Source organism: Corapipo altera, unplaced genomic scaffold (genome assembly GCF_003945725.1).
Source record: "Corapipo altera isolate COAL_440 unplaced genomic scaffold, ASM394572v1 48b, whole genome shotgun sequence".
NCBI classification, from domain to species: domain Eukaryota; kingdom Metazoa; phylum Chordata; class Aves; order Passeriformes; family Pipridae; genus Corapipo; species Corapipo altera.
The window spans coordinates 2,584,889-2,605,783 of NW_020884884.1; the positions used below are offsets into that span (position 1 = coordinate 2,584,889).

The 20,895-nt window shown below is 34.3% G+C and overlaps 1 protein-coding gene across 2 annotated transcripts in view; it reads right to left on the bottom strand.

Moving 5' to 3' along the window:
• SPATA17 (spermatogenesis associated 17) overlaps positions 1 to 20,895 on the bottom strand; it is an 89,099-nt gene that overhangs the window by 56,090 nt on the left and 12,114 nt on the right. Inside the window, exons 4-5 of one of the 2 annotated variants that reach the window (XM_027641582.1) lie at positions 20,211 to 20,261; positions 14,559 to 14,662 (exon numbers count right to left, since the gene is read on the bottom strand). In XM_027641582.1, the coding sequence (XP_027497383.1) occupies positions 14,559 to 14,662; positions 20,211 to 20,261 (155 nt within the window). The remainder of the gene's footprint in view (positions 1 to 14,558; positions 14,663 to 20,210; positions 20,262 to 20,895) is intronic. The other variant, XM_027641583.1, reaches the window with a different exon arrangement.

The window sequence follows — 20,895 nt, forward strand, 5'->3', positions numbered from 1 at the left end:
TTTTATTTATTTGAACCTGGAGCTTTCATCTCTTTTACCATACTTTCAAGAATTTGAAAGGGAGCAACAAAAGAATCTAAAAGCAGTTGGATATGAATATACTATTTCACACATTAGCAGATTAATTCTAACATGTTATGCACACGTTATGCAGGGGTTTCACTGTTCCCATACAGAATGATGTGTATAAGCGTAAGTGGTGCTAAAGACATAAACTTAATCTTCCAAATGGAGTTAGAGTTCCAGATAGCTTACATGGAAATGTGCTCCTTGAGAAGTTTCATGCTTGTGACCTGCTACATGTATGCCTTCCCAGAGAAAATAAATCCAAATTCCATTAAAGTAAATTGAAAATTGGTTGAAATCAAATGATTTGTGGATTAAATTTGTACACTTACTGCCAGCCTTCTCTTTGTTCATAGGTATTGTGGGTTCATTGAGCAATCTTTTCTTGGGATATATGGGTATCATCTATATGACATCATGAATATTAGTTATGATGCATGATACTTGGTGGATTCTGGATCAATTTGCTTCAGGATAAACTTTTCCTGGTTCATTGTGAAGTGGGGTAGTTGAATAAAGGCAAATTGTTTGGCCTGTGTTTTTAAAGCTCAAAACAATTTCTGGGGGAGAAAAAGAGTTCTGTAAATGCAAAACATGTTTTAGGTTAATTAATAATCTTGTTCTATTTTTATAAATGATCTGTCTGTTGCATGGCTCATAGCTGGAATAGTACTGCTCATTAAACTGTTAACAACTGAAAAAGCAGGTAATTATTTTAGCACATAAGCTTTTCATTATCTTAAAGTTTATCCCAGTTTATTAACAGCATCTACTGCATCTTTCTACAAACCTGGCTTCCATAGAAGCTTAGTCCTATCAGACTTTCTACCCACACGGGTTTTTATGGAATACCTTTGTAGAGGAAATATGTGGATGTTTTAACAAATGTAGTGTCTTATCATGATCTGAAAGTTACTAAACAAATCAGAAGAATATCAATGTTTATTAGTGCAAGCTTAGGATGCATTCTTTTATTAAAAATATGAATCTACTGGCTAACACAAAGTGTGTGTTCCTTTTCATAGGGAATATTTTGTGTAATTGAAAATAGGCGTAAGATTACCAACATATGTGCTCAAAACACACAATTAAAAATGATCTTGTGTAACAAATCTGTGAAGTAGCGGCTGAATTATTAATAATAAAATTATTTGCTTTATGTAGTTCAAAAATTTAAAAATTTCATCTGACAAGGTAACTTATTGTTATTCTGATACTTCATTATGCAGTAGGCAGTGGTGTTGGTTCCTGCTATGAGATGCAAATTCGGTTGACAGTGCTCCTGCTGTTTGGATAAAGGTTAAAAATACACATATAATATTGTTTCTGGCACTTTTAAAAAGGTCTTTGAGTGATGATTTCAGTAATATACAAATTTTAGTAATTCTGCATAGAACTGCATCATTTTACAAATTCACACTGACCTACATTTTTTGAAGTTTATCAAACTATTCCTTTCTGCTCACATTTTCACTGAGAGTCTGTGGTCCTTTGGCCAAATAATATTTTAAAAATTATAGTATTAACTAAAGGGCATTTGATAAAAATCAATAATTAGCATAGTTGCCTAGAGTACCCAGAAGAAGTATTAAGTTATTGTGATTTTAAACAGTTCAGACCACAAATCATAAAATGCCAGCAATTGAGGCAGTAGGCAACCTTAGCCTAAGAGGAGATAATCTAAATTGATTTTATCTTCCTGACTATATATCATTCTCCCTGCTCAAATACAGAATATGGAAGTCAAAATAAAATTAGTGAGACAATAATTTTGGTACACCACTGCATGCCACTTGATTTCACATCATATTGGTGTGGGTAAGGATAGCATATGACCTGCCATGATAACATCATTTGACTCAATCTATTAAATTTGGGGAAAAAATGAAATATATATATAGACTAGCCTAGGATGTAAAAATAGTTTAGAGATCTCTGTACTTTAAAGGCAAAGTTTTAACAGAACACACATACTATATACTTATGTTAGCTATGCACCATAGCTATGAATAACAGCTTGATTATACTCAAACTTTTTCTGATTTTTTTAATGAACCTGTTCAGATTTGTTAAGCAAAATAGGTCAGCTCTCTACCATGACGTATAGTCCTGTGTGCACCCTGACAGAATTCCTTGACCAAAATATTTGATCTCAAGTTGCAGCAAAACAGATGCTCAAAGAAGCAGTCAGTTATTAGTGGTACAAGGTACCCAAACTGCCTAGGAGACCTACCACAATTAGATGTCCAAAATTCTCACTAATTTTAAATGTGAATGTTTACATCAATCCATTTGACAAATTAATCATGACAATCTCTTCAAAATCTGGAGGAATGTTATTGCTCTGTCATTGCAGTGCAGTGAACAGGAAATACGACTCCTTAGGATAAAAAAAATAAATAAAGCCAATGTGTAGGCAAGCAAAAGCACCCTGTAGCTTCTACTGTCATTAATTTCATAGAAAGAAATTCATACCACATTAGAATCCCATTACAATTTGTGCATAGTAGAACATACTCTGTCCATCTTTCCTTAATCACACAGTGTACTCTGCCAATGGAATTAAGTGACACACCAGTTCAATTGTCAAGGTCCACAATGTGATCAATACACTACGTAGGAAATGTGATGAACATAGTGGTGAAGGGCACACAGTGAATGAATACCTTGTGCAGATCAGGAGATCAGGACACAGCATGTACCAGACGATAGGGAAGAACAGACTGATGTCTCCTTCTTATCCTTCCAATTTCCACTGCTGCACAGTTACTCAAGAGAGTGCAACAGTTTTTCAAACTACTGATTGCAGAGGCAGCTCACAACTAAAATCAGAGTATTTTCCTAATCCAGCATACAGAATCTTCTAATTAAGGTCTCAAGAAAAACTCATGCAGATTTTTTTTTACTCATATCTATTAAAAACCTAATTTTTGTCATATATAATCTTTTAGAATTATTCAATTTTCTTGAAATGTGCAAATTTATTGGTCCAGATGTTTTTCTCTTGTTTGCATATATCCTTAAGGTGAATTTAAATTCATCCTCATTGGCAGCAAAAAATGCTCTGAAGTTAAAAATAATTTTTGTAAATGTCCAATCTAAACAATGATTTTTTAGCTTAATTATTTTGATTTAATTAACCTGTAAAACCCATCCGTCATGGATGTGGCATAAGAATAACTGCAACACCAAAGCCTCTGTTGGCAGAGGAACCAAATCCAAGTATGGTTCAACTTTATTTATACTCTGTCTATACTAAAAAAGCTAACCACAACAGGAAAAATGTTTTCACTCTATGTCTGTTTGCTATTGACCCCTTCATGAAAAAATCAGCCTGATTGATTAGCTTAAACAGTGAAATTAGTATTTGGGGGTAACAAAGCTGACCTGGCCCAGAACAGATAACAAAGTCCCAACACAATTTATTCTGACAGCAGTTTAGCAGCAGTGGTCATTTTTAGCACAGTGTCAGTGCTAAGCTGCGAAGAGACCAGTCATGTTCTTAATTTTTCCTGCAACATATGAAAGAGGATGTCTAACCACAGCCAAATACCACTGAAAGTTTTCTAGTGAATGTCATGTGAAAGTATCTGTTATCTTCTGGCACCACAATTCCCAGAAGACTGTGTATGCTACCATCTGCACAGTAATAACTAGAGGAAAGCACACTGCTACGTTTTGCTACAGTTAAGCTGTTCCCAGTACTAGAATGAACTCATTTAAGCTGTTATCTCTCTGCTGCAGTGCAGTACAATGTAGACATATCTGTATTTCTTTTACTTTAATATATGGTACTTGGCAACATTTACAATATTCAACATTATGTGATTTAGAAAGGAAACATGACGTTATAGCTTCTAAAGGTCATCAGCTAAGTTGATTTTCCTTCTCAGGGTATTACGAAACAATTCAACTGAGGTCTACTACCTAACTCACATCTTTCACTTACTTTGTCATAAAATTCTGCATATGATCGAAAGTAAAATGGTACACTTTGTCCACTTTAAACAGGTTTTACAACAGCAAGGCAGTGAGAGCCTTTATGTAATGACCCATTTTGTATAGCAGAGCAGCAATGGCAAATATCACAACTTCATATTGATTTTCACGGTACCTGGTGGTTTTCTCAAATTTCATATTCATGGAACGGTGTTACCACTTGAGCATCTATGATGTCATTTTTAATGAAACATAAAATAGTATGAGAGATATAGCAAATGAATAATTTTTTTATATATATAAAGCAAATGCAATTATTTTGGGAGAGATCTGACACTTTTTTAATACTGTAGTGCTACTTGTAAGTATGTGATTTCACAGCAGTGGCTCATTGCCAAACTAAAAATATCAACAAGATCCCACTTTTCAAAAGTGCTAGGAAATCTTCTCTCTTACTGTCTTGAAAACTTTAGAGTAATCAATACCAAAAAAATCAGGCATTTTTATTATGTCATGCAAGAAATAACATTCAGAATTATAGTTTCTTCTCTAAAATTTTGGTTCTACCATATAAGCCAGACTACATTTAATTATAGATTTAGACATCCAATTATTCATGTCTAAAGAGTTCATCCAACAAATATATTCTATTGTCTATATCTAAGCACATAATCTTCTGGTCAGAGTACTAGGTTCTTTCTTGAGTAGCCAAGTACAATGGCAGATGGTGATGAGGCCTCTCACTGCCAAGTACAAGTAGGCAAATGGGTGACATGCAAGCTGAAAGATCAAATATATTTTTTTTTTTTAGTTGAGGCTGTAAACATTTAGAAATCATGTAGGTAATTGGACAAGAAAAGAATAACCTCCTTGGTGAAAAGAGGTGAAAAATGTTGTTTTCTTGAAATACTATGTCGTGTTGATTTGGTTTGAAGGTAGCAGAAACTGTGAAGTTCAAGGTAAAACACTAGGATTTAGCTTCACTGTCAAGGATAAACCATTTAATGGATTCCTGTAATTATCCTTATAAAGTGAAGAGTCTGAAGAATTTGAGAGGAGTATAATAATAAGTTTCTCACAGCTTAAAAAAAGTCATGGTCACAGTATGAATAACTATGGCTTTTAAAGGTGGTATTACAAGTAGGATTCACAGAGATGGAGAATCTGAATTTATGATACTGTGATTAAGAGGCATACAAATGAATGCATAAGCTGACAATATAACAGAAGGATTTTTTTTTTTAATTTCCTAGGCATAATAATGTGTTGAGTTCTAATGCTGATAGTATTTTAAAGGATGTTTGATGGTCACAAAACTTATTTTAATCAGAGATAACATCTTTTAATGATCTACATTGTTTATGTTTAGCACAGAGTTTTCAGTCTAGTAGAACAGATTATAACAAGAAGCAGTGGTTCAAAAATAAAATGAAACTATTTCAGTGGGGAAATATGGGACATACATCAAAGGTAATTTACTCCTGGATTAGAATAAAAAGGGCATTTTCTATCTTTTGATGTTATTAAATCAAGATCATATTGTTCAGTCAAAGCTTAATGACCTTTTAATAGATATTAATATAAATTTGTTATTGACAGGCATCACACTGGTGATAGATCTTAAGTCAGACTAGATCATTTGATTCCGAATAACATTATTTTATAGTATTACTAGAACAAAAAAAACCCACACACTTTTTTGTTATTTCTCATTACTGTTCTAGACTGTAAAAACAGAATACAATTTTTTCTGTTTTCTTCTCTGAGTGAGCACTTTAGAGGCTTAACTCGCCTTAGATAACTGAAGGGTGTATTTATAATGATCTAGAAAATCAAAAAACAACTACCAAGACAATTAATTATTTTTTAAATTTTTTTAATTTTTTTTTCATTTTTGACATATTTATCTTAAAACAACAACAACAAAAAATTGCTCATGAGACACTGTATGCTGTTTTGCATGTCATGCAATTCTATAATATTTCATAGGATATACCAATATAAAGCAAATGACCATTAAGCCTTCACAAAAATCAAATCACAAACTTGCAAAAATGCAATCTGTAGACACCACATTTCTAATAACAGAAACAACTATGATGTGGCTCATTTTAAAGGTCTTCACCACTGTAGTCTCTATTTCTATGACATACATGGGAAATGATAAAGGGAGTCTAGTGTCAAAAACCTTTCATTGGGTAAGGCAATGCCAAAGAACACCTTATTTAGTTTGGTCTTCCTTCATCTACTATCTCTGTGCATTTTGCTAAACTGTGAGGAATGCTCCTTATTTAATAAGGAGTCAGGAAGTATGGGAGTAGTTAATGACAACCTTTTTGCTGCACTCTCACACAGTATCCTACATTATGAAAAAAAACTTGTGGTGGTGGACTGTTGTATGCCAATTAAAAAATAACATTTATGTCTTTTGATTTTCTTTTGTTTCTTTGTAGTTCCAAAAATTAGCTATGTTAGCACATTCTGGAACAGACGTATGTGCAAATTAAGTACTCACTGATGGATCTGCAGATACACTCACATATAAGCTGGAATACTTCGATAGCATGGAGGAAACTTAGTTACATAATTGCATACAAACTGCTTCTACAAATAAAAGAAATATCTAATTTTCTAATGTAACATATAAATGAATGCATCTAAATTTTATGCTACATTATTAAGCTGAAAATTGCACAACAAAAAGAACCATCACCTTGTTTTAATGACAAAAGAACTGCTTTAAGTGAGCTCAGTAAATGGCACATAAAATTTGCCATACTTCTAATGACTTAAACAGCTGAAATGACTATGGCACATGAAAAATATTTATACACTTTTTCATGAGTCTGTAGTCTTCAAGTGGTAGAGCCCTTCCTGATAACCTAGTTCAGCCTGTATATAGATGGCCTGTCATGTCTCTACAATTAGATAAACCAGAACTGCTATAATGTAATCAGTTACAACCTGAAAATTATATTTTGAAAATCAAGTTTATTAATATGTAATCTTTAGGTAATCATATTTATCCTCCTAATTTACACAATATTTATGATACTCTACATGTCCTTGAAAGAGGGAACAGGGACACTACACTATGAAAAAGTGGTCTAGCTGCTGGAGTTCATAAATTTTGTTCAGCTTTGGATGAGTTCAAAGAATTGCCATGTAAGAAAAGCCTTACAGAGGGAATTTATCTGATTATGGCAGTAATAATTACCCAGCTGTTTATTGCAGATAGAGAAATAATTCATGTAGGCAATAGGCCGTGGTGGCAATGACACTCCGCATTTAGTAAATATGCAAACTGTTCACTTCTAATTAACCAAGCTAGAGGATGCCCTTATTAAATGTATAAACTAAAAGTGCCTTCCTGACAAGTGATGAATTGTTACATAGCACAAACTCTTGCCACAGAATTACTGGAGTGAACTTGGGGCTTAACTTCATTAAGAGATCTTGTGGGATAGTTAAATGAGGATGGACAGCATAACAAGACCTACCTGACAGTCAATGATATGTTAGAGCTTAATGAAACTGTACCTCTTCCCCTTTTCCACTTATTTTACAGTGAAGATCCTACTTCAGACAAAATAGAAGACTGTGAAGTCTGCCTATATAAGACAGTTTAAAATGCTAAGATTAATCAGTCTTTGTCCACAGAAAATGTTTTATGGGCTGTCAGTAATTCTAACAGACCTATTACAAAATAAAAATTCTATCCAGACACTACAGCGCCTTCAAAGCTCACAGGTATAGAACTATTGTTATTCTACAATAGTATGTTGTCATATGTGTTTTATACTACCTTCATCAAAACTAATAATCTACACCCCAGACTATTTGATCCAATGAGAGTATACAAGGATCTCAAATCTTTTCTACACATTCAGATAAAAAATTTTCCTTTGGATACAATGTTTAATTTGTTACTCCTAAATACAGGAGAAAATATTGTCTTCAAGTTTTTAAAGACTGCAGTCTAACCAGTGACTTATGTTACTTATGTTATTCACGTTTATTTGCAAAACTTGAACTATTTACACAGAACTAGCTAAAAACATGGTAAGACTGCTTTCACCACTTGCTCAAGAGAGATATGAACAGAATAAGGCTCACGAGGTGTGTGTAGCTCAATTTGCATTGGAAATTCAGCTTACTATGTAAACATAATGGTTCCTTCCTTAATCTCACTGCATTCAGAAAGTGTTTTCCTATGGAGTTAAAACAGGCATTACATTGCCTGCTCTGTAGCTTTAGACAGTTCGTTTCAATTTCATGATCAACCTAAAAATCTCATTTTTTATATCTTATCTATCCTAACAGCATCAGGTTTGTAGCTATGGAAGTACTGTGAGATCCTCAGTATATTACAGTTCTAAGACTCCTACAGGACTTTGCAGTTATGCCTAAAATCCTCTGGAAAAGGCAAAGATATCTCAAATTACATGCCCTACCACTCAAAATTAATATTTAAATAAAAGAAAGCATACTTGCCACTTGTCTCTATTTCTATGGCCCTCAAAGAAAGTTGACAGGATAAGTTTACAACCAGAAAATTCAAATTACAGGTAAGTAAGTTAAAAAGCATAATGTATTTCCTCTACATACCCTTGAAGACAAGTAAAAAAAGATGGGTTGATGATAAAGTAGTTAATTAAACATCAAGTGAAAGATAAAATTACAAAAACGAGGTTTTTATTGTTGCAAGAATTCCAAGGAGCTGCCTGAAAGGCTCTGGCACTAATTGAAAATAGACTACAGAATCAATTGCTTCTGCAGTCAATGATGAGGAACATTTTAATTGAATTATAAGACAATATATACATTCTTCAAAACACTTTGACACTTGAGACACTGGACTTATCTTTATCAGAAAGGAACAGACAGGTGGAGGCTGAGTAAGTTCTCCTCATATTACTATGACAACAGATGATTTATTTCAAGCCTGCTTCATGGAAAAGAGTGATACCTCAGAAGTTTTAAGAAGGAAAGTACTTGCCATGTTAAAAGTAAATAGACTTCAGTAATGCTCAAGTAATCAAGAGTAAGATAGATATGTTTTTGGTACTGCATGCTCAGGTATATTTACGGAATATATAAACATTGGATTAGATCACCAACAACATGTAACAGTAATTTATTTCACTTTTCACTAACACTATAAAAAAATCAAACTGCACAAAGGATTTGTGAACATACATATTGCCCAAGGAAGTGATTTTTATCACTTTGTATTATCTATTTCCCTGACATTTCTCGAAGACCTAGAAGTTTTCATGACGATTCGGTTTGAATCTGCTGATAAAACAGCTAGTCAAACTTGGATGAAAGTCACATTCTCGAGGGCCACTCAACACTTCATCACTACTAAAGCCAACAAGTGAAAGCATTTTGTGTTGATCCTCTAAGTGTGTGAAAGTCACAGTTTATGGCCTTAACTGTGTTTACTTACACCATGATGCTTACTGAAGCTAAACTCATGTCTTAGTTTGCTACATTTAAGTCAATGTTTATTCAGTAGCAAGAAAGCTAAACTACCTGCCTTGATTACACAAGACCCCAATGCCAGTACTTGGTCACTGCTTTGGTAGTTTTCTGATACTGCTATCTTTACTGAGTTCTGTGCCTAGGGAAAAATTTAAATGGTGCCATTCATCAATAAATGTAGCACTACATCCCAAAATCTTATCTCTACTTGCACACCTGACATGTAGCAAAGTTGCTTTACTGTAGTTTAAAGGCCAGTGTGTAGATAACCTTAGGCAAAGAACTGCAAGTTAATCACACAGTTGGACAACTGACATCATCCATAAATTGTTCTGATATAATGGTACCAGCATGCTAATTTATGTGAAGTGATGTCCATTTGCTTATCATGGATTGGAAACTGTTTCACATAAAACAAAATTCTAATGCATCATATGGAGTTATAGCCTATGCTAATTGCTTTTGGCATATTTCCCCTTGTAACCATTTACCCAGCTCTTGGAGATGGTAAATGCCTCTTTAGGAATGTTTCAAAACAAGGTATTTTCCTTAAAAGTAAATACACTAGCTGCACTGAGAAGTAATGAAATTTATTTTAATGTAACCACACAACTAATCCATATTCAGATAGAATAAAGTATGTGTTGGTGCTTATTTAAATACAAATGGATGCTACAGATGAAGACTTATTACTAAAATCTAAATAATAAAATTTAGTAAAATAAATATTTAAGAACAAGTTTCCTACTACATTGATTAAGAACTTCCTAAATCTTGTATGAAAAAGAGAATTCAGGACTAATTAACTGATCAACTAATTCACCCATTTCATCACTATACTGAGGCTGTACAAATGTTAAGAAAAATCTGAGTATGTCCTTATGTAGACCGAGTTTAAGTTCAAGTTTGTTCTTTTTGCATCTGTCAAGGGATTCTTTGAATCACTAACTACTAGGGAATCTGCTGGGGACACCAGGAGCCATCAGACCTATTGGTCCTGTAGCAGTGGGAAGTAATAGGAATGCTGGAGGAAAACGCACGCACTCTTCAGCCAGTGTGGGAGCTGAAGCCAACAGTTACCTTCAGTTTGTACAGAAACAGTGCCCTAAGTCTGTTAAGTCCAACAGTGCCATAAGCAGTCTGTTAAGTGAGTGGAAACTCACACATAATATGACTATTATTATTTAATTGTATTTTAGGTCAATTTCTGTTAAATCAATTTCTGTTAAACTTAATTATATCCCTCTATGGCTTTAAACTGGGGCAGCTTCTATTAAGTTTACTTTCTCCTGGGATTTTCACAGTAAAGACAAATGATAAAGGTCTGGCTACTAAATGAGGGCAGCTATTAAATAAGGACGGCTTGTATTAAAGCTGGATGGTAAAGATGTGCCCACAGGTTGAGAAAACCCCTTAGTAAGGCAAGTATCTTGTATTTAATGAAAAACAAAACAGGGTGGAGGACAGAGAAGGAAACAAACTTTGGTCAATAACTCTTGTAAGATACTTTTTAAGAAACTTAACAGAATGTCCAAAGTTTCATGGCAACTTCCTCTGAAGCTTCTCTTAGAAACAAGTGAGTGGTAATTTGATATAGGTTCCTCCTTAGTGAAAGAGGAGAAAATTAGGCACAAGCCCTGGTTCTGGAGTCCAAGAGATATAAGGACTTGTAATATGATTTTAGAAAGTTGTTGACTACTAAAAATTCCGTCAGCGTTATTCTAGAAGAGATAAGACAGAGAACCCTACAATGTAGTTCAGTTTAGAATTACATCATAATTCTAGAAAGAATACAGTTTAAAAAAATTTTTTACATTATAAATATCTTTTGCTTTTTTTTTTTTGGGGGGGAGAAGTTTTTACCACTCCGGAGTTCTTAAAATCAGCCTATGTTTTACTTTTGCTCTACTATTATTTATGAAGAAACTTGTTTCTTTACTAGAACTGACACTGCACATATGCATATATTCTGATGAATATAGCTATAAGACAAACAAGAAAAGGTGTATTATTTCATGTATATCATGTTGTGTTGTTTTATGGTGTTGTAGAGAAGTGAAACACTCAAAGGCAGTCTAATCTGAGTGCACAGGTATATCAGTGGCTCTGTAAATTTCCACTATGCTAATGTTGAAATAATACCCAGCCATTTCATAAACTCACATTTCATAAACTCAATTTCTGATAATTACTCATGTTTTTTGCAATGCACAGTTGCAATAATTTTTCTATGCAAAAATGTTTACAAACAACAAGGTTATACTTGTCCACAGCTGATGTGATGGCTGATGAAAATATGCAGAGAATCTCTCTTCCACCTGGTGCAATATTTCACATAAGAAACACAGTGGGCCACCTTGGGGCCAAAGTAGCTGGCAGCAACTTAGCCCAATGACAGGAAAAATCTGCTTGGCTGAGGGCCTACACCTAATCTTCACTAAACATCTGTTAGATATCATAAGAAGAATGTTGAAGATAATATACATATTAGTTTTCAAACGTACCCCAGTAAAGGGATTGCTGCAGTGATTCTTGATTGCACTTGGGAACTGATGCAATTTTAAAACTGAAACAGGAAGATCCATTTGATCAAATTTGCTCAAAATTTATTTTTAAACTTTTTTTTGACCCAAAAGATGCATTTTTTTCACCCAAAAGACATCTACTTCTGTGAACTCTGGAAGACAGAACTCAAATTAGCAAAATACCAATACATCAGTTGCCAGGTAAGAGCTCACACAGAGCAACTTCGACACATTTTGATATACCTGTGTTGCTGTGGGATTTTGGTGCTGAAAAAATCTCTGGAGCAGTTAATTAGGGGTGAGATAAGAAAGGGTTTATTTGCCAAGGCAGTAGATGTTACAAGACGCGCGCCCCTGTGCCCGAGAGGTTACATTTTATAATACCATCCATCCAATCCCAGATGTGTCCACCCTGTGGCCTTTACTCTGGACCGCCCCGGGGTCCACCCCCTTAAAATGGGTCTGGGGTGTATTTCGGGACCACCTACTTCATCACCTTCATCATCATCAGAGCACAAAGGGTACATAGTTACCTAATTCTTGACTTCATTCTGTGGTTTAGGTCCAGATATGCTGTTCTGTCAACTGTGTAGGCCTTGCCTTGACAGAAGACTAAACATTTCTATTAGATTTGGGGCTATGAGTGATATAGGGAGGATAGAATGGGGTAAGAGGATTAAGGAATGTATAAACAAGGGTAGTGGAGAAAGGGAAAGGGACAAGGGACAAAGAAGGGAGGGTTTCTGCTTTTAAAACCTACTTATAAAACTTACAAGTCTTACAAATATTAGAAAAATAAAAAACCATTAGGGGCTTAAGGCATCACCTGAAGTCATACTGTTCATCTTACCTGTTAAAGGAAAAGAGCACAAAAATATTTCTTGGTTAAAATACCTTTATGGATTGCTTACCTTTATGGATTTTAATGACCTGAAATAAACATTAGGGAATTTGATCAATACGTCAAAATACTGAAAGACAAATATTTTTGTAGTCCTCAAAAGTTGGGTGTACCCAGCAGAGATCTATTGTGGGTGTGGGGAAATACAATACAAAGCTCCAATCATTCCATGTTCATAGTAGAGCAGGAGCTTGCTATCTTGCTTTGTTCACACTCACCAAAGGTCAATCTAGCTAACAAGTTATAAGCCCTGTTCCAGGCTTAGGCAGGGAATGGAGAAGTGATAGAATGATTATGAACAGAGAAGCAGGTTATGTCTCTGAAGTTCATGCAGTTATATTGATTTTAAACCAGAGAAGTTATGGCTTCATCTACTTTCCAGGATTTGGTCTAGTCATAGGACTCTAACTTTTCAAGGAAAGAACATATTTTTTCAAGGATTTTAGATCAAGAAGGTACAGTTGAAGAAATAACAGAATTTTTAAGTTTGTTTTTGCTGAGTTGTGATCTAACTTTATGCATAAAATACATTTAAATGAATAATAATAAGAGATCAGAGATAGGTGGTTATCAATATGCTTCACTATCGGTAACATTGTAATACATAAATAATAATGTTATGACACAGGACGTAGCATCAGCTATATTGTGGAAAAATAATATAAATTAATAAGCAGCATCAAAAGAAATTTGATAATTTTCTTTTTTTCATATATAACATGCATACGCTGTTTTATTTAAGTCTTTGCCACGTGATTTAGACAAGATTTCCAGAAATATTTGTTTACTAGACTCCCTTATATTTCAGAAAGCAAAGATTTATCTCACATGTTCTGAGCAGCAAACACTGGATAGATTTTCTCCAACAACTTTCATTTACAATGAGAAAGTAATGATCATGGTCACTCAGTATTTTGTCTGTTTGCTTCCACTGTCATATGGAGTAATGGTCATGTAACAGTACATCAAATGCACTAGAGGGAAATAAGCACCTCTATTTTAGAGAGGTTTCAACTTAAGTACAGGGAAAAACAATGGGTGGATAGGAGAAATAGAGTAAGAACATACAGCAACCACAGTTCTAGCCAGAAATCTAACGATTGGCGACTGGTTCTATTCTGCAACTATGAAAAGAATCTGCTTCACTATATAAACAGCAGCATCTTCCACAACTAACATTCATAGCATGGCTCATACATGTAACTTAAATCCAAATCTGCACTTGCATTCATCGTCAAGAATCAATATTCGAAACAAATTATAAAAAGAAATTTTTGTTTAGCTTGAGTATAGTGGGGAAAAAATAATCTAGTTCAACAAACCATATGAAGGGCATAATTATCTATGAGCTCTGAGCATAGGTGAAGAGCCAAATTCATTTGATACTAAAATGATACTAACCCAGAGTGCATCTAATTAATTCAAAGAAATTATTCTGAATTCATAACAGTGTAAATGAGAACAGAATGTGGTGCAACATGAATAGGCATAGGATAAAGAGAACGATGACTGATAGATATATATATTTGATAATGGAGGGGAACCTACACTCAAAGAAATAGTTTAATTAGTGCCATAAACGTTTTACAAATAAAAGAAGAGGAAATGAATGCTTTACCACATGGAGCTTTTGTTTTTACCTGACAAATGCGTTATTCACAGAAACAGCTTGCAAGTATTTCTTCAGGGCATAATAATTATGGATGTATTTCCGAACATAATAGCCTCGCCACCTTTTCTGGATCTAGAGGAAATAAATATTTGCTTAGTATATTTCAAATCAAAAGTATCTGTAGTTTATCCCAAATAATATGGTTTCCTTAAAAGTGTTATGAAGTAGAAGCACCAATAAGTTTCAATGAAGAAAATTAGGGTAGGATGTAACATATTGTAGTTAAATGGCAATACGAATTTACTATTAAATGCAAACATTAAAAAAATAGTATCAAGTTTTAAACCACTGTTTATATTGGGATGTGACAATGAAAAAAAGTGCCTGCTACTACCAGTGGCATTGCTCTATGTAAGAACAGTAAAAAAGTAGACAAATAGAAGTGGTGTCCCAGGTACAACAAGCATTCCCTACCAGTCACCACCTCACCAACATCTTACACTACACTTTCACCTTTGTGCTCTAGTTAAATTGTAGACTGAATAAAAGCCTTCCCAGTAATTCAGTGGATCAGGCTTTCTGCAAACTTAATTTACAAACCGCAGTTCTTTCATCTCTAGTGTAAAATGATTCATATCTATTTGTAGCACATAAATTACAATCTTCTCACAAAATACCATTCTCCTGCATAGCAGAGAAAGCCTAACCTGGAAAAGGAAACCTCTTTCTCTGTAGCTAGTTGTAAAGCTGCATTACAAATAGAAATTAAGTAGCATCCCCCACCAGAAAGAATTTATTTTTTGATGCATTTTGAAAAGCATCAATTGAAAAAAATCAGAAGGAGAAAAAAAATAAAAGGGGCGGGAGTAAACTTAGTCTAACTGACTTTCCCCAAGAACTGATTTTGACAAAAACATTAAAATCTTCTCTGATACTTAAAAATCCTAATCATGATGTTTCTGAAATTACTACCTGTTTACTGGCTATCTGTTTTGTTGGAAGGGAAAGTAAGCATTAAGGATGGACAATTAAGCATTGGGATGGACTGCCCAGTGAGGAGGTGGAGTCACCATCCCTGAAGGTGTTCAAGAAATGACTGGACGCGGCACTTAGTGGTGATCGGACAAAGGTTGGACTCAATGATCTTAAAAGCCTTTTCCAATCTAAATGATTCTGTAGTTCTGTGATTATGTAATTAGGTAAAAAGTTATCAGTACTTTCACAGTTATCCCTGTGACATGTACAGGAGGAAGACGTAACTATTCAGTCATGCTGAGGGTTGCTCTCGTTCCTCATTTTCTTTGCCATAAGAGGTCAGTGTATTCTAGATATACACATCTGAAGAATAGATTAATGATCTTTTAGATTAGTTTTATATTAGTCATAGATTAATGATGATAGATTAATGATCTTTTCCTTTGTTCCTTATGTCTAGTTCCTCTATCTTTACATTCTTCTGTCCTTGAACTTATTAAATTCCCTGTAAAATATTCTTTACTTCCTTTTTTGCAATTTGTCTCCTTTTTCCTCAATATTTTTCTAAACTAATCTCCAAATTTCTATTTTCTAGTCTGCAGTACCTTCATTACTACTGCAACATCCTTCTCTTTGAGCTTTACAGCTTTGAAATCTTAAAAGACATAACAGCTGAAAGGAAGAATCTACATTTAAAAAAAAAGAAGTTTGAGGTTTTACTGTCCAGAAGCAAATCCAAGTGCGAAGTTACTCCACTTAATGCATTGAAGAGAAGAATATTCTAATTTTCTAAGCGCTATCCTACCCCTGTGGGCCTCTAGCTACTGGACTTTTCAAGAATTTAAACTCTTCAGTGTATCTACAGGGAACATTCTTCTTTTTTTTCCCTTTACATCAACCCTTCTCTTTCCAGAACCAAGGGATGACTTGATAAGTGGAGCGAAATCCCTGTGTTTGTGGTATCGGGTTTTTTTTGGTACCCTTTATCATTCTAAATACTCATGTAAAAAAAGGAGGGATAGAGTGTCATGGGTTTTGTGTTTGATTCAGCAAGAAGGCAAGATTAAAAAAAAACTTGCCCACTGCCCCTAGTATCAATAACCTTCAAAAGGTTATTCAAAGTCAAAAGACTTCAGAGTCTGCATCATCAAGTCGTGGAACTGCTCTCCAGTAACAGGTAATATTCTCTCAACTCCTTCAAGTTCCACTGCAGTCCAATTCTGTACCACTGTGATATCTGACACAAGTTACTGACTGCAATTTCTCCATCTCCTAACTTTTCCTGAGCAGAAAACAGTAACACACTGGAGCTGCCTATAAGAAGAATAAGGTAGGGCTGAATATTTTCATACTTTGACACCATTTTTCTATCACAAACCTCAAAACACTACTATTCAAAGTAAAAACTAGCATTTTACCTCAATCAATGACACCTTCTAGTACAGTTATGATTATCTTTTCACATGGGATTTAAAAGAGAAAAAGTATCACAGAAAAGCTTTCCCTAAATCTTAGAGTCACCTGTCATGAAGAAAACTAAACTATGCGCTGGAGTTATTAGGAATAAGAGGATATCAACCTCCAGTGCTAATATTTTCTTCTATTCCCCCTTTGTGCATCAGCATGTATTTTCCTCTCTTTCCAAATAAGACCCAAAACTAATTTAAAAAGCTGGTATTTTCTTTTACCTATGTGTTGTATGTTTGGGATTTTTTTTAATAATAAGCGTTTGGACCTGTAGATATCGTTATAATATTAATAAATAACTGTTATGGGAACAAGAAAGGTTAAGCACTAGACATGCTGCTTTGCACTAAGTGATAGTAAATTTCATACTCTGCAACTCCACTTTCTCATAGACAAGCTTATTGGGTTAAAAAGGAATGGAGAAAGAGCAAAGAATGAGTATGCCTTCAGAGATCTGGGATTAAGCAAAATCCTTTGCATGTGAATAAGGATCTTAGCTTTGTTTTGCTGTTTGGCTTAAAAATTTCTCAACAAGAGCAACTTGGCTGCCATATAGCCATGTGCTCATTAATGCAGGATTATGGTCCCTTTGAAACTCTTTCTGACAGTCTTCACCTCACAGTTATAAATGCGGAACTGGATATTTCTGGGTTAAAGGATCAAAACTCAAACTGAAAGACAAAGGGCTCAAATTGTATAAAGCTATAATTACCTCCAATGGGCTCAGTGTACCAATTAAATGCTGCATTCTATCTTTATTTACACCACTTTCTGTTCTGAATGAACTCACTGATTTCAACTGGATGAAACACAAGTAAGAAAAACTGCAGTCTCAAATTATTTTATGCTAGATTTCTTTTTCCCTAGTACTGTATGTCAAAGATCTCAAAACCGAAGATTAGTCTTTTTAGAAAAGACCATTTTACGCACACCTTCTGATGATGCTCACGTTTTCAATGTGAAAGTTTTAAATGCTTCTTTTTATAAGGAAGTATAATGTGATGCAACTGAATTTCTTTCTAATTCCAAGGTGAAGGTTTAAGAAATTCTTGGAAAAGAAAGAGACAACTGTGTGTGCCCTTCAAAGTAATTAGCAAGTTTCAACAGTGATTGGTACAAAACAATTATTGTCATTGATCAGCACTGAACAGATAATTTTAAACAAAGTCATTGTGTGCTCAGCAGATTACAGCTTGTTAACGGGCAAGTTCTAAATGACCTCTTAAGCTAGTCAAATCAATGATGCATATTCCTCATTAAGTAACATCAAAATGTAAGTGGTCTTATAAATAATGTTTATTTTAAGCACTAAAACAAATGGCAAAACCTTGATATATCAAAAGCCATCTGCTCATGGAATTTTTTTTTTTTTTTTGCCACAGGATTACTTTTGTTGCTAAAAATTTATAGTAACCTTAAATCTTTTAAGGGAGAAAATCATATTTTGACCTACTACTGAAACTGATCAACACAAGATCTCTGATTCAATTTTAGAAGGTAAAACTGATAGGTCTGGTTACAAAAGACAGAGGTGTAGAATGACATACACAGTTATTGTTATATTTTTAGAACACTGAACTATATTAGTCATGAATCAAACTCCCAATGTATGAATATGAGGCACTGTTGGTTTAGGAAAAGTAAAGTCTGGGCATGCATCTACTGTGCAGAAGCTCAACAGGCCTGATTCTCAATTGTCCTGGGCCTTGGTTAGTTCTTCAGAAAACTGATGACAGAAAGAAACCAAAACCATGCAGTGTTTCAGATTGGTAGCATTTTAAATCTGCTCTGCAGATACTGCTACACACGACTATTTAGATAGAGGAGAAACCGATTCTGACATTTGCAACTAAATAAAGATCTGTTCTATTGTTTTCTACTGATTTAAATTTCTATTAAAGAAAAGGACATGACTGAAAAAATGGTACTTTGAAGATTTATATCACCTAATGATTCAACATTATATTTCCATTACAAATGAATGGGAACACATTCAATTTCTTTTAAAAATGAAAGACCAAATGCAAAACTCCATTTGATTAGAATACATAATTACCTCTGAAATTTAGTCTTCAAATGTCTTCTAAAAGTACACAGGCAACTTTTAAGAGCTGGCTTACATCTTATGTTTTCTCACTGATTTCAGCTGCAGGAGTAAATGGCATTTACCCACTGTGGAATGCTTTCCAACTAGCTAACTAAGGAATAAACTAAAACAATAGCAAGAAAGTACATTTGTGAGGAATTAGACTGCTGTTAAACACCTTCAGTTCTCTAACCTGCACCAAATGTAAGATTCAACTTTGTGCCTTTGAGAGAACCAGGACTAAGTAAAAAACCAGATGGGAATGCAGCTCTTGACTCTGAGTTATTCTGGACCCAGAAAGGTCACAAAATTAAAATCCATTCTGAGAATCTTCCTACTTTACAGGAGTTTCCTTGGGTTAATCTTCATCCTCACCATATTCCTACATTTGACAGAATTCAAAGGGTAAGATAGCTTGTCTAAAAAGATACAGGCCTCTCAAGTAAAACAGTTTTATATCACAAAATAAGTAAGTAAGATAAAAAGATTTCATCAAATTAATTATCTCATGTCCTTCCCATGTTTGTTTTACATATTTGTTTAGGTGCAGTTCCGAAGTTCAGTGAATAAAAATCCTAATTTCTAGTTAAACATATTTTGCAGTTTTCCCTGTAAAAAGCTTCATCAACTGTAGATTTACTAAAGTTCATGGACTGTTTATACTTTTCTTCATTTAGCAAAATTCACTCATAGTATCATCAACGAGATCAGTGCAGTCCCACCTCTGTGTTTAGGCAATGAAATTGTCCTGTGCTCTCTGAGTAACTCTTGAGATTCAATACATCAAATGTCATGTACCAACAAAAGAAAAAGCACAGCTACATCAGTTTGTCAGAATTGTAAATATATGTCTACATTTGTAAGAACATTGGCAAATAGAATGTTTGGGGGTTTTAGCAGTATCACATAAGGTAAGGTACAATGAACATTTAAATGGGGCAAGACACATGCAGGTGCCTTAAATTCAGCTACAGTTTTCAAATACAACCCAAACTACTGAGTGCAACTTTAATTTTTAACTATGTACTATTTCCCACTGTTGCCATCAGCATATCAATCAAGTGTATATTATTCTGGTTTGCTCATTTTATTAAAAGCAAATTCGGAGCACAATTGACTTTTCATTTGTTTAACAAGGGAAGAAATATTTACCCTGACAGCCATTTCATTGTAGAAATTCATCTTCATAATAAAATATGCTGTCTGTGAACCAAGGAAAAAAAAGATGGCATATATTTCAGTTACACAAAGACAGTCCTCCTATTTTTACATATAAAAGATAAGAATCTTTATACATAATACATAATAAGAGTTCTAGGCTTACAGAGAATAAAATCAAACTTTGTATTGAAGAGATAGGCTTCCTAATACATAATGCAGGCTTAACCAGAAAAATCTATGGTAGTCAAACTAGGAGCTAATGGAGATATATGATCATAAAATGCTCTCCGCTGAGTTTGATAATCAATGGTGCTCTACTGAGAGTAGAATAACAAAGCAGAAATATTCACAAGTGCTGGTGACACGTAGTATTGTATGATTTATTCACTGGGGTTCTTTTAGCCAAAACTCACAGAAACATAAAAGGAATTCATATTTCAAGACGTCTGGTTTAATGAAAAATTCAAAGAAATGCTGTCTTCAGTCGAAATCGTTCAAGGATACGGATGCAGTGATGGAGCAAAATTGTGCCTTCCAACCATCTGTACTAAATGTTATGTACTTAGCTGCCTCCCGAGTAATCGTTGGGAATTTTGTTTCATTTAATATTCATTTTAACATCATAAAATCATAAATACAATGATACCATGTTACAGTGAATCCCCTGATATAGAAA